At 50.9% G+C, this 14,216-nt stretch overlaps 2 protein-coding genes across 4 annotated transcripts in view; one reads left to right on the top strand and one right to left on the bottom strand.

Moving 5' to 3' along the window:
- The first annotated feature begins 2,507 nt into the window (after positions 1-2,507).
- On the top strand, positions 2,508-3,628 carry GTSF1L (gametocyte specific factor 1 like). The gene is given in 2 exon segments (XM_036900576.2): positions 2,508-3,524; positions 3,526-3,628. Coding segments are annotated over 2 exon segments (486 nt in total). The 5' UTR covers positions 2,508-3,141.
- Positions 3,629-10,033: 6,405 nt separating this feature from the next.
- The window catches only part of MYBL2 (MYB proto-oncogene like 2), a 35,236-nt gene continuing 31,053 nt past the window's right edge, over positions 10,034-14,216 (bottom strand). For 2 of the 3 annotated variants that reach the window (XM_057503009.1, XM_036902225.2), the window contains exons 11-14: positions 13,368-13,481; positions 12,508-12,612; positions 11,132-11,278; positions 10,034-10,571 (exon numbers count right to left, since the gene is read on the bottom strand). In XM_057503009.1, coding sequence (XP_057358992.1) covers positions 10,443-10,571; positions 11,132-11,278; positions 12,508-12,612; positions 13,368-13,481 — 495 coding nt within the window. In that variant the 3' untranslated portion in view covers positions 10,034-10,442. Of the gene's footprint in view, positions 10,572-11,131; positions 11,279-12,507; positions 12,613-13,367; positions 13,536-14,216 lie in introns of those variants that run through there. The other variant, XM_057503010.1, reaches the window with a different exon arrangement.

Genomic DNA, 14,216 nt, shown 5'->3' with positions numbered 1-14,216 from the left:
TTGGAGAAGCATTACATAATACGACACTGAGAGTTTTCAAAATAAGGTCCTCAGACCAAAGGGGCTAGCAGGAGACCAAGTGGGTGGAGACCAGGGTTGCTCTGAACAAGGATTGGAGGGCAGCGTGGGGAAGCTCTGGGCCAGGGCTCCAGTGCTCAGAGGAGCTCCCTAGACTGTCCACACCTGTCTCCTGGACATGCGAGGAGATACAAGGAGCCAGAAATGGAGTGGACACCCCCACCCCAGTGCCATGTCCACACAGCCTGAGTTTGGGGTGCTTGGGATAGCCTTCCATCCCAGAGGATGTTCTTGAAGCAGAAGGAGCAGAGTTCACATAACTGCAAGAGGGTGTAAGCCACCCAGTCAGCTCAGCTCGGTGTAAGAACCCTACCCACGGAACTCTCTTGGTTGGTGGGGAGCTCCTACATCTGGCGGAATAGGACCATCGCCTGGGGATGCTCTGCATGGGCCGCCAGCCCTGGGAGAGAAGCTGGCCTTCATGTCAGAAGTCTCTCCACGCTTGAAGGATTCAGACTCACACTGAGTTTGATCTCCCAACGGCCCCATCCCACCCCATACTGATCATTGCTGACTTGGCTGGCCAGGACACACGATTTTTCCTTTTCAGTAAACATGGTTTCTGCACACTCTGTGCTGCCCTTCTCCTCTCCACATCTGCATTACCACCTGTTGGCAGCATCTCTCAAGCTGCTCAGTGTGTAGGGGCATGAGTGAAAAGTGGAACTGGCCTCTTGTGTGTTATTGGTCATGTGCAAGTAGGCAGGCAGAAGTGCCACCTGGACAGGTGCACCTGCCCCCTTCGCTGCCCTCGTGTTGCTATGGTGAGTGGCCTGTCAGGCCCCAGGCTTGGAGCAGATCCCGGGGAAGTCTGCAGGCTTGAGGACCATCCAGGATGCCCAATTAGAAGCATTAACAAGCCTGCCTTCCCTCTACATAATGCGCTCACTGGGGCCTCCTGCACTAATGGCTTCTTGGCCACAGAGAAACCTGCAGCAGCGAACGTCCTGCTCCTTATTATGTGGATCTCAGTGGCAAACGAAGTCCCTTCATTATCATCTCCATTCAGAGACATACAACTGCCTAAATTACTCAGGCCTGGGCCACCCTGGTCATGAGTGTGAAAAGGCTATGAGCCTGGGAATTTTAAGAGCATTGTCGGCATCATTGAGCTTTGGGGGGCTGTAAGAGCAGAGGCCCAGCCACCTGTCAACGCCCAGGAGACCAGGGTCAAAGTTCCTTCAGTCCTGGGTTGCAGCTTGGAGGAACGGGCACGCTGAGCCATAGATGAAAGGAAGTTACAATCTACCAAGGACACCTTCTCAGCAGCACCAGGAGATATCCCTGGGGTGGGCTGGGGCTGGGGATACACTGAGCCCGACTCCACGGGACTCTCATCCTTCACAGTGGACAGCTTGGTTTGAGGCCCTGGAATTTCCACCAGCCTAAAGAAGCCCCCAGTGAGTGCTAACCAAGCTGCTTACCCCTGCACTCTACACTGGGGTTTTGGGTTTTCTTTCCTGAAGAGCAGGGGGTGTGTACAGAAAAAGAAAACAAATATTGGTGTCAAGAAGGACAGACTGGGGCCATTTAACACTCCTGACAAATTTTCTGATCTCTGAGCACATGATAGGACTATACCTCCTTGACGCTTGAAGCTGGTGTGGCCATGGACTCACTTGGGACAATGAAATGTCAGTGGAAGTGACATTTCGCATTTTGGTGGAAGTGACAGAATAGGGTAGAAATAATCTTTGAAGAGACAAATGGCTGAACACTTTCCAAAACTAATGAAAAGACACTAATCCCAAGTCCAGAGTTCTAACAAATAAGCAAAAAGAACAAATAAACTAAAAGAAACCCACAGGTCAGTGTCATAGTAAACACACAGAAAAACCAAAGATAAAGACAAATTCCTTAAAAATAGGCACAAGACAAGAAATACCTTACTGGCAAACGAAGTTAGGTAACAGTAGGATTCTGAATTCTCGACCCCGGACTGGAAGCTGGACGGAACTGGACTCTGCTTCAATGCGAAGAAAACAACACGACTACACTCAGCAAAAAGTATCTGTCAAGAATGAGGGCGATGTAGAGATACTGTCAGATAAACGAAACCATCCGAGTTTGGCAAAAAGAAATTCTAAAAGGTGACCTTCTGCCAGAAACAAAGTGAGCCCCCGTGGTAGGTCTGAGGTCCGAGCAGCAGAGAGGCAATGGCACAAGGATCCGAGCAAAACTGATAATGTAAAATGGTGATGGCAAGGCTGATGTTTTTAAAAATAAGTTTTAAAACACAAGGAACAACAATGTAAGAAGTCAGGAAGGGAGTGAACGAAGGAAAAGCCATGTAATATCCAGGAAGAGGGTGATACTTTTATTAACTTTAAACCTTGAATGAAAGTTATCTATAATGTTTTCATTTGCACAGTAACCACCAAACAATTAGGATTAGAGAACAGGTAACTTACAAAGTAGTGGGGGAAATGGAAAGATTTTTCTTTAAACTCTCTATTTAAAATAAAGGAAGAAAGGAGAAAAGACAAACCAAAGAATAGTTCAGGAAGAACGAAATAAGATGGTAGATTTAAACCCAAATACATCAATAATTATATTAAGCGTATGAGTTGAAAGACAGGCCAGGGCCAATTCTGAAAGGCAGCTTTCCCCAAAGGCATCCAGCCCCTGAAAGCAGTGGACAGCAAGTAGCCTTCTGTTGATGACTTGCTGCCCATTGGGACACCCCGTGACTGCCCCTCGCATCACACACCTCTCAGTCAAGGGAGGCTGGCACATACCTTCTGCACCTTCCTGTGGGGCTACCGTGTTTTTTTGGCTCCAGTGTCCACCTTACATAGTTCTTCTGTCTCATGTGCTATTTGATAGCTCTGTGACCTGAGCAGCTGCTCCTGACAGCCCCTTGTCCTTCTCCCAACCCACCACTCGTGGTCTCACAGCACAAGGAATGCGGGCTGTTAAGACCTTTGCCTACACAGTTCCGAGGGTCAACACTGGGCTGAGGCCAGCTCCATCCTCCATCCTCCTTACCAAAGGGCTTTTCCACGAGGGGCATTTCCTTTTGACTCTGGGCAGCGAACTACTCTCCTTGAAGAACAATTTTGCATGGAGCCAGAAGCCTTAAAAATTTGCCCTTACAACCCTCACCACCGAATCCCACTCAGCAGGTTTCAGTACCACCTGGCATTGTGCAAGAGAAAGAACCCCAAGAGAGCCAAAACGATGGCCAGCTGCAAATACAACGCCCGCCTCGTGGTCCCCATCAAAAAGCTGGAGGAGCACAAAGCTGCCTGTGCCAACAGAAGCGCGGCGGAGGGCAGCTCGAGCCCTGGGACAGTCAGCCTTCCAAGCTCAGGGCAGAACAGAAGCACCTCTGCAGCATCATCCTGGCTCCCCAGCCCCGAGGTCTGGAATGTTGATGGTACTATTTGCCACCCCATGTTTGTCCTTAATACTTCTGTTTCCCAAAAACTTGTTTGTGAAAGCGACACGGGAGTCTGAAAGAGCATCATGCCCCACCCCTGGCCATCCCCCAGAAGATCCTCAGACCAGGAGAGTAAATTGCCAGCAACAGAAAGACCTCGCCTCTTAACTACAGGAAAGGAGAGGCAATTCACCAGAATAAAAGGTGTGCAAACTAAGCTATCCTGGAGTACCTTTTTTTTTTTTCACCTAGCAGATTAGTAAAGACCAAAAGGCTTAAGAATGTTCTACTGGCAAAGGTGGAGCAAAACAGACACTCTCACAACATTGATGAGATGTAAGTTCATAAAGTGCCATGGAGGGCTACTTGAAAATAGCTATACTGATAAGAGCTATAAAAAACATGTTATGCTTCAATAGAGTGATTCCACTTCTAGAAATTCTTCCTGTAAATGTTTACACATGTGAAAAATGAATTAAGTACAAGGTTATTCACTCTAGCGTCTTTGCTAGCAGGAAAGGGTCAGAAACTAAATAGCCTTCGGAAGGGTTTGATTACATGGAATTTTGGTGCTGTCAGACAACAAAATAGTATGCTGCCATAAACCAGAGTGGAAAAGCTTTCAGTACTCACATGCAAAGGTTATGACATATTGTTTAACTCAGAGACCAGCAAAATTTGTCTCTAAAGGGCCAGAGAGTAAATATCTTGGGCTTTGTAAGTTTTATGGTCTCTCATGCAACTATTCAGCTGTCCTGGTAGCAAGAAAGCAGCCACAGACAATATGTGGGCAAATGAATACAGGTTCCAGTAAAACTATTTACAGAACCTGGTGACAGGCTAGATCTGGCTTGTGGATCATAGTTTGCCAACTTAAGAAAAAACCTTCCTGGAGACCTAGAGGCAAACCAGCCAAGGGAGGAATGTCTGCTCTAAATTCCTGAGCTGGATCTCAGCTAGCTGCTCCCTCTCCACCTTAGTCCTCCTTCCTTGCCTCTACTGGGCTTGTCTCTGGAGAGCATCTGCTGCGAGCCACACTCCTAGAGGGACTTGACGGGAGTGACAGTGGCCACAGCAAGCTGGTACCAGACTGGGTGCCAGTGACTGAATCACAAAGGAGAGCCAGCAAATGGCCTGAGGAACGGCAGTCCTGCCAGCCCTGGGTAGCAGGCAAGTTACCAAGTTCATGTTGAGGATTCCTGCAAAGGAGCCTGGCAGGAAACCCGTATGCCGGGCAGAGAGGGCTCTGGCATGGCAGAGGAAGGAGGAAAGAAAGGGGAGCTTCATCTGGCCAGGTGCTTTGTAGATATTATTAAGTCCTGGCCACGAGACTGAGGGGCAAGTATTTTTATTTCCAATAGAGAAATATGAAAAGAAGCTGAATCATTTGTCTTAGTTTACAAAGCCAGTAAGTTGTATGTGGCCTAATGAAACTGAACCCCGCCCCAACAATATGCATAAACCAGAAATATGCACACGAGGTCACCAAAAGATGAGGACAAGCTGTTCATAACAGCACTATGTGTAACAGCCCATCTGAAAATGCTCCACATGTCCTTCAGGAGAAGGGATAAATTGTGCAAAAGCTTTGCAAAGGAGTCCTACACAGTCATGAGAATAAGCTAACGATAAGGCATAAGTCTTATAATATATGAAGTCAAGTTCACACAACATATAAAAAAAGGCAACACAAATCTATAATGTTAGAAGTCAGGAAGGTGTAAGGGTGCCGTGGGTGGAGTGCAGAGGGGGTTTCCAGAGCGCTGGTCATGTTCTATTTCTTATTCTGGCCACTGGTTACATGAGTGTATTCACTGTGGGAAACTCACCCAGCTGTGTACTTGGAATTTGTACACTTTCCAGTATGTACGATGAACCTCCATGGAAAGTCTTTAAGAATTTAACCTATTCCAAATGCTTATGCTTTCTCTACTGCGCCACACAGCTTCCCCAGCTGATAACTATGAATCCCACATGACATGGAACGGGGAGCACTGAGGCATCAGCCTGTGTGTCACACCGGGGCTCAAGTCCCAGTGTGACCACTCCCCAGTAACCCTCCCTCAGAGCATCCCCTGCAACACGGACACGAACCTCCCCTTTGTGGGGTTTACTGTATGTAAGATACGAATGAGAAAGCATTTTGTAATAACATCGTAAGAGCCCATATTTTTTGAGCCCCAAGTGTGTGCCAGTGTTTTCTCCAGTCCCTTCAGCGACTCTAAAAGGTTAATGATTTCTCCCCATTTTATAGTTGAGGATCCACAGCTCAGAGCAGGAAAGACACAACTAGTAACAGCCAAGCTGAGATATACACCCAGGTCCGATCCAAAGTCAGAGCTTTTTACGTGGCTGCCACAAGAGCCATAGAAAGCTTGCCAGCTGTCCTGGGGGAAAATCAAGACAGGCATAAGCACAACGGCTCTAGATTCCAGACTCGTTCACCCACTCACTTGCAGCAAAGTCTGGGAACTCTGCCTCATAAATTCCTCCTCCACCCTTGTTAAACCCAAGGTCTGCTGTCCATTTTCCTCAGGACTCTCTAGTGAACACAAGTCTACCATGTGTATCAGCTAGTTATTGCCACAATAATGCTGGAACATTCAGTGGCTTCAAACAACACTGTGCCTTTTGGAGGTTGGCTAATCTAGGTCCATAAAAAGATGCAGATAAAAACCAGGGGATTGGATATTTGGACAAGAGGATGGGCATAGGACAGAATTGGATGTTGCCCCCAATGCCTGCACATTACACAGTCTTCTCAGACGCATGAGGAACAGTTACACAATTGATCATATGCTCAACCATAAAGCAAGTCTGAGCAAATTTCAAAGATTTGAAACCACACAGACCATGTCCCGTGACCATAGGAGAATAAATGTAGAGATCAACACTAAAAAATGGTAACACCTTCCCCACCCTTCTGGGTCTAGCTGCCCAGGGCTTTGCTACCATATGACTTCACAGCAGGAAGAGACATGGACTGAGCACCTACTGAGTGCCAGGCCAGGCTGTTCTCTGGCCAGGGTGCAGGGGCTATTTCTCAGAGAGGAGACAGATATCCCCTCACCTACGCTTTTTTGAAGGGCATTTGAGACTCAGGTTCTACACCTGTTCCTTGTCAGACTGTCCCATCTGCTGTGTACTTTAACCTCTATGCCTACAGGTCAGCCCCTATTAATATATTGACCAGCTGAGGCCGCTGTTCTGCATCAGTGAAAAGCTAGCTTCTCAACTCATAACAAAATTCAGCTTTAATTACTTTCAAACACTTCTGGCTGAAGGTGGGAACATTACATTAAACCAATCCCAGAGGAGGTTAAATCACTGTCATTACTCAGTCAGAGCCTTGGGTGATCTCTAGAAACAGAACACAGAGTTGATTCATGCTGGGGTTGGCTGAGAGTGACTACTTCAGGCAGTCAGACTCTCAAACTAATCCTGACCTATCAATTACCTCTCCTGGGACCCTGATTTCCCTACAAAGCTTCCCATGAACCCCACAAAGCTTCTGAGATAGTCATTCCTATTTTAATACTACAAAGGGGATAATTTTTTCCTCTGAATAAAGTATCATTTTCTTCACAGTTGGATCCAAAAATGGAGCTGGCTGCCGAATAAGTCACGTCTCCCCATCAGTGGATGTGTTCAAGCAGAGGTCAGACAAGCAGCTTGATGAGGAGGCTGAAGAAGGGGACTGAAATTCAGAAAAATGCTTCCAGGACCTTCCAAGACCTTCCAGAAACCTCTATGGCCCACTTTACCTGCTGCTGCAAACACACCAAAGGCCACCCGGTGGGGCTAGAGTTGCATCATCATTGCAAAGGCTTTACTAGCCCTGCACACACAGCTTTTCTTGAAAATACCAAAAACCTAATTGAAACAAATATAAACAATTAAAAATAAGGTTACCATATGGTTCATCAATCCCCCTGCTGGGTATATAGCCAAAAAAACTGAAAGCAGGATCTCAAGATATTTGTATACCCCTGGTCACAAGCAGCATTATTCACAATAGCCAAGAGGTGGAAGCGACCCAGTGTCTATCGACACATGACTGGATAAGCAAATTGTGGTGACACATACAATGGAATATCAGCCAGCCTTAAAAAGGAAAATTGACACGTGATACATCAGAGATAAACCTTGAGGACATCAGATAAGGTGCCACAGAAAGACAAATACTGTATGATTCCACTTATGTAAGATACATAGTTAGTCAAACTTTAGAAAACAGAATGATGGTTGATGGTTTCCAAGGACTAGGACAAGGGGAAGATGAGTTGTTTAATGGGTACAGAGCTTCAATTTTGCCAACTGAAAAAGTTCTAGAGCTCTATTGCAATGTGAATATAGCAACCACCACTGAGCTGTACAGTAGAAAAGGTTAAGATGGTAATCTTTGTTCTGTATTTTTACAACTGAAACAGACCAACCATAAACAGCCGAGTCTGGCATGTAAGTTTCTGAGGTTATCAGTCATGAGCAGAGACTGTGAATCAGGTTAGGCCATGGGCACCCCGGACAGGTGGAATTTGATGGCAGACATGGTCTGATTTGGAGGCCTACATTTGGGAGGGGGTAAGCATGAGGCAAGAGGCCTCTGGGCTCTTGAGGAGGCTGTGTCCAGAGCAGCTGGCGCGGAAGTGGGACAGGCTGTCAAGATGCAGGTGCAGCTCTCAGACCCTGGACACATTTCGGTTAGACCCTGTGGTCAAGCAGAAAGTCAGGTCTTCCCTTGGTCTCGGCAAAACTCCACCCTGAGTAGTCCAACATGGAGATCCTTAGCTCATGAACGCACAGAAGTGGCCAGTGTTGTTCATCTCTCGTTTTTCATTATTCATTCGAGAAATATTTGTTGAGCACCTACTATGTGCCAGGCACTCATCAGACGGTGGGGATAAAGCAGTGAACACAACAGGTTATCTTCCTTGCTCTCGAGAAGCTACATGCAAGTGGGAGGAGCACATGTGTAACTGTAGCCGGACCTAATCCTCTCCTGCACTTTCACTGCCTAAAATGTGAGACATATGGGGTGGGGGTGAGGATGTGCAGCAGCCAATTACCATGGAAACCACAGGGAGGCGCTGCCCTGAATCTGCCAGGACTGCAACTGAGCTCTGGGATTAGTGGAGCTCTAGGAGATACTGTGAACACTCAGGAAGAACAGCCTACTTCATTGATTTTGATCAACTGAATTTGATGAATAGCAGCCAAATAACATTGTATTTGATTAATAAAAAATATGGGATCTTATTTTTACCCCAAGTGGGTGAATACATCAGTTACATCCTTGCTACTCGGAAGTGCAGTCCCCACCCAACTCAGCATTTGCCAGGAAACACAGTGCCTCAGGTCACCTGACAACCTCCTGCAGTTGGCACTTTAACAGCACCCTAATTCATGTGCACCTGAGATTTGAGAAGTACTTTATTAGACCATAAACAACGGTTACATCTGGGGAAAGAAATTAAACTTATGAATTCTACTACTTCTATGTTGTCTAATTTTGTGTGGTTTAACCAATGCTGGCCGCCCAGCAGGCAGCACTAACAGCCTGGGTCCTGCACGTGACCAGGGGAAGGAGTATGGGGGAGGGAGGTTGGTGGGAACTTGGCAGAAGCATAGGCATGAGGCAGACTCGGCCGGGGCCACAGCACCTGCTGGAGCGTCCAGCTTGGCCACATGGGCTGCGGGAGTCGGGGTGGGAAGAGGGAACCCTGTCCCCAGAGTCTCTGCACCACAGATCTCGAGCAGGAACTAGGATACAGCCAGGACCAAAGCACAACTGCTGTGAAGCGATGGGGGTGACCTGGGTAGGGTTCTGCCATGCTGACAGGACCCCATAAGCAACCTGCACATGGGATGAGTGTCTGAGTCAGACAGGTTTAAATCCTGGAGTCCTCCGTCTTCCTACTGGAGGATGGGGCCGCAGGTAAGAGGACCTGCCCCCACGTGTCCCTGAGGAACCAGAGGCACTCAAGTGGAGTCTAGCAGTGAGTGTGGCCCAGGGAGCTCCCCATGCAGTAAACTGTGACCTCCCTCGGACCCTGGAATGGCACAGGGCCCCTCCCATGAACTCCAGCTGGAAACACGACTTCCCATCTAGACCTTTTCAGACCTGGCATCTGCCCATCAATCCCCAATGACCAGCAAAGTGCCGTCTGCCGATGGAGCCATGACCAGGGCAGGCCAAAGCCCAGGCTGCAACTCCACGGCCTAGGGAAGTTAGGGCCACTGACACCAGACAGTGCTGCCCATCACTCCTCCTTGCTTCCTGCTCTGACCTGAGGGCCGGGCTCATCACAGGACAGTTCAGCCACCCATGGCAAGGAGTAGGCAAGGCCTCAATTCATCTCCCACTCACCTCCCAACAGCCAGGAGTCCCGAGCTCTGAGCTGCCCCCAGCACACTGGGCCCCTGGGGGCAGGAGGTCCAGAGCCCTAGACCTGGGCTATGCATACAAGGCTGCACTCTGAGGACCCAGGTCCCCATATTCCTTGGGGCCCCGGGGTCACCAGCGAACCACAGTGAACCACAAGCAGGGCCCAGGAGAAAGGTGGAGTCTACAGCCGCACAAGAAAGGCAGTTTTATTTTTTCAAAAAAATGTTACCAACAGGTTCAGGGAAGGAAGGAGAGCGCTGGCCATGCCCCCTGCCTAAAGCAGGGTATGAGATGAGGCCAGGCCTGACCAGGGCTTTGGGAGAAGCTAATGGGACTTCCTATGGCACCCAGGAGGGGGCAGGGCAGGCCCAGGGGTGGGACTTTGTTCTGTTAGCACCAGAAACCGTCTGCAGCCATACACCGAGACAGGACAGTGGGTGGCTCTGCTCTGTCTTCACCTGAGCAGTCTGGGGAGGGGCTGGTGGCAGAAGGCTCCCTGCAGGTGGTCATCGGAGTGTGGCTCTCAAATTCACACCCACCTTGGTCTCCCCAGCCCCCTGTAAACATGAGAATGGGCTCTCGTGACAGCCAAGCAAGTCAGGACAAGATGAGGGTCCGGGATGTGTGGCTGGGCTTTGAGCGGCCCAGGAGCTGCCGGGCTTTCTCCTGCATGAAGAGCTGGTCCCTGGTCCCCCCACAGGCCACCGTCTTCCAGGCACTGGTCATCTGGGAGCAGGCAAAAGAATTAGCACCCAGGTGGGGGAAGCATGCTGCCTGGCTATGGAGGAGTGGGGGACATGTCTATGACTCTCCCTCCCTCTAGAAGCGACAAGTCTTCATGTGCTCACACCACCTTTCTGGTGGCCCTGAGGCAACCACTCTTGAGCTCCCTGATCTAGAGCAAGGAGGCTGGACCAGGCAACATGGCAACAGCTTCCACGAGAGCAAATGCTACAGCCATGCAGGCACCGCGGTGGGAAGGGGCAGCCAGGGACTCATACATGCATATGCTGGCATATGAGCAACCAGGGCAGCCCCTGCTGTCAGAGACAGACTTTTGCTAAGCAGCAAAATAGAATGACTTAATTACAAGTGAGCCCACCAAAGAGTGGTTTGGAGGCGGAGGTTGCTGGTACAGAGTTCCCTGAGAGTGGTGTCCAAGTTAATCAGGCAAACAGAACCACAGAAGAGCATTCAGAATAGCCTGTGCAAAGGCCCTGAGGTGAGAAGGGCAGCAAAGCAAGTCCCCAAGGATGATGCCACATTTGTGGCCAGCAAGCACTCACAGGGGCAGGTGCTGGCAAGTGGTTCCGGGGCCTCTGGGCCCCCGCTGGCTTCTCGGGCTTGGCCTGCAGGAAGCCCTCATTGAGCAGGCTGTTGTCCTCTTTGATGCCTGGCAGGAGGCTGGAGGAGCCTGATGGGACATTTGTCGGCTGAAATAAAAATCAAACTGCAACTCATTCTTGTGCCACCAGCTCTTAGTGGGAAGAAAAAGAACACAGCCACCCCAGGACTACCACCTCCCAGCTGTGGAGATCTCTCAGGTAGGGCATTCAGTCCTGAGCCTCCGTTTCCTCTTCCAGGTGGGTTCTCCGTTCAAAGATTAAGGACATATTTGTAAAGTGCCTGTTTCAGGGCCTGGCACCTCGTGGATGGCAACAATGCTGGTTCCTCTGACCCGAAGCACTGTGAGACCAGTATACGTGCTGCACAAAATGTCCCGATGTGTGCCCAGCCTCCACACCCTCCAGGCCACCACCTCTTGACAGTCTGCTGGACTCTGCTCTTATCACAGGCAAAAACCTGAGGCTCTTGGAACCTAGGGATCCCAGACAGTAAATGCTGGTGGCAGGACTCAACCAAGGTCCACCCCACTCCACACCCTCATCTTAACCACTTGCCATAGGTCTTTTCTTTTGGTAATTATTTCACATGCCTGAGGCAGCCTTCTGCAGGTCTGGCTGGAGGGCACTGGGTGCCCAGCCTGCAGGAACCCCAGGGCAGGCTGAGGTTTCTCTGCAAAGACTGTGGGCACAGTAGTCTTCCTTGTAAGACCTGGATAAGGAATCTGTCTCGCCCCACCTGCCTCCTGCTGTCTCCCCTGGGAAGCCAGGGAAAGATGGAGCCACACCATTATCAGCTGTGAGGATCAAGTGTGGCATGGTTTCTGGGGACCTAGGCTCTGCACAGGCCAACAGCCCCCTCCTGCAGGTCAGCCTTGGGAACTAGACAGCACCCCATCCCAGGGCTGATGTGCCCCAACCACCTGGCTGTGCCTTGAGACAGGACACGGACCTTCTCCAGGGTCATCCCCACAGGAAGGGAAGATGCTGGGACCCAGAGCCATGTTTTCAAATGTGTTCTAGCAATGCAACTCTTGCCAACAAAAACCCTCCTGTGGAAGACTTGAGCGGAGCTGTCATCAATGGATGCAGGGCTGGGTGCTTGCCCTACCTTCCCCATCAGCCCCCTCCCTGCTGAGCAGGGAACCCAGACACTCAGTCCAAGAACCCCCAGACCAGCTGACCTCCAGGTTCCTCTCCACAGCTGAAGGGTTCAAGGCAGAAGCCTCCAGGGAGACTCCCCTTCCCTGGGGTAGAAGAGCCCCTGCAGTCCCTGGGGAGGGTGGCTGAGACGGTGCTCCCCCCCTCAGGCCCCTTACCAAGGACAGAGCCTTGGGCAGCGTGGACATCATCAGCTTCACATCCTCGTCCACGATGTCAAGCGCCAGGGACTTGCGAACTTTCTTGATGGGGCTCCGCCGCAGCTGGAGATGCGGAGGATGAGGCCGTTAGGGCAGGGCAGGGGTCTGAGGTTTCCCCTGGTGCCCATCAGCACCTCGAGGATACCTGCCCCAGCCACCCCCCCACCGCTCACAGAACCAGGGCACTTTGGCCCCATCAGACTCTGCACCCATCAGACTGTCCTGGCAAATGCTGCAACACAAACACCAACCTCCACCCTGGGAAACTACACACAGTGTGGGACAGAGGCCAACCTAGAAGTGTGGCTTCTGGGCTAGCCCCTGCCCTGCCCTTAGCACCACCCGTGTCCATAACCAGTGTCCCCTGCCAGTTCTCCACCTCACCTGAACTAACTGTCCCCCGCTGGCTCAAAGCTCAGAAACCAGGCCATGCCTGAAGGATTTCCCTGGGAATTGGCTCTGTGCCTTCCTACTCCCTTAGTGCCATGTGTATGCAGTTTCTGATGTTTGTCCAGTGTCTGAGTCGGCCCACTCAACTCCAGGAGGAAGCGACCCCATCTGGGTCTCTGTCCACCCACCCAGCCCAGACCCACTTCAGAAGGGTCCAGACATGTTAAATAACTAAGAGACTGGTTCAAAGAGATGAGGGGAAGGTCTCGAGCACCAGGGATAACCACACAGGGAGCAGCTAGCCAGGGGCCACGGCTCCACCCTCCCCGGTGCCTCAGTTGTACCAGCTGTCCCCTCCCCTCCCCGTGGCCCCACTGTCCCCTGCCCAAGCCGCCCTACGGGCTCTCCTGCCCTGGCTAGCCACTTACCCCAGTCTTCCTCTTCTGCTTCTCAGGCCTCCCTTCATCCTCGATGAGCAGTTCGATGCCGGCCTCGGAGCGCAGCACCTCCTTCAAGTCCTCCTCCAGGTGAGGGGTCTGGGGCTAGGGGCAGGGCAGCCCAGGTGAGGCTCTGCACCCAGCCACAGGGAGGCTGTCCTGCACAATGCAGCAGAGGCCCATGCCAGGGAACTGGATTCACATGCATTATTTATAAACTTTAAGTGTCCTGCCTTGGACAGCAGACAGACCTCAACTCAGAGGGCTGCCGTGGGCCAGGCCTCCACCACAGCAAACCCTCACACAGCTGTGCAACAGCTGCCATCTTCTGCAGAATAGAAATAGAGGCTGGGAGAGAGCAAGAGCCTGGCGCAAGGCTACACAGCTGTTGAGTTAGAACCTGGACATGCTCAGAGCCCACATTCCTCACCCCTTGATCCTGCACTAATGGAGATACTTGGATGCATTTCTCTGGGGACTCCAAGAGACCTCCCGGGCTTCAGATGGCAGAGAACCTGAGAAGTCCATCTAAAAGCCCCTATGCCCTTTACTGCAGGTGCCAGCATCAGGTGCACCCCCTGACCGTGCACAGAGCACACTGGTGTTTCAGTGCCTGGGTACCAAAGCCCCATCGGGACATGGAAGGGCAGTGCCGACTAGTACCCTGCCAGGCCCCCATGGTCTGAGGCTTTCACATGGGGCTCCACGTAGAAGGGGGACATGCTGCAGACACAGGCTGGATGCTTCTCTGCCACCTGCCTTTCACCACCTCCAACTGGTTTCCAAAATGCCTGCCTGACCCAAGGTGTCAGCTTGTTCCCGGGAGCCAGGGTATGGAAG

This window comes from Manis pentadactyla, chromosome 5 (assembly GCF_030020395.1).
Source record: "Manis pentadactyla isolate mManPen7 chromosome 5, mManPen7.hap1, whole genome shotgun sequence".
Classification (NCBI taxonomy): domain Eukaryota; kingdom Metazoa; phylum Chordata; class Mammalia; order Pholidota; family Manidae; genus Manis; species Manis pentadactyla.
Note: the sequence above shows the minus strand (reverse complement) of the source record. Positions and strands in the feature narration are given on the sequence as shown.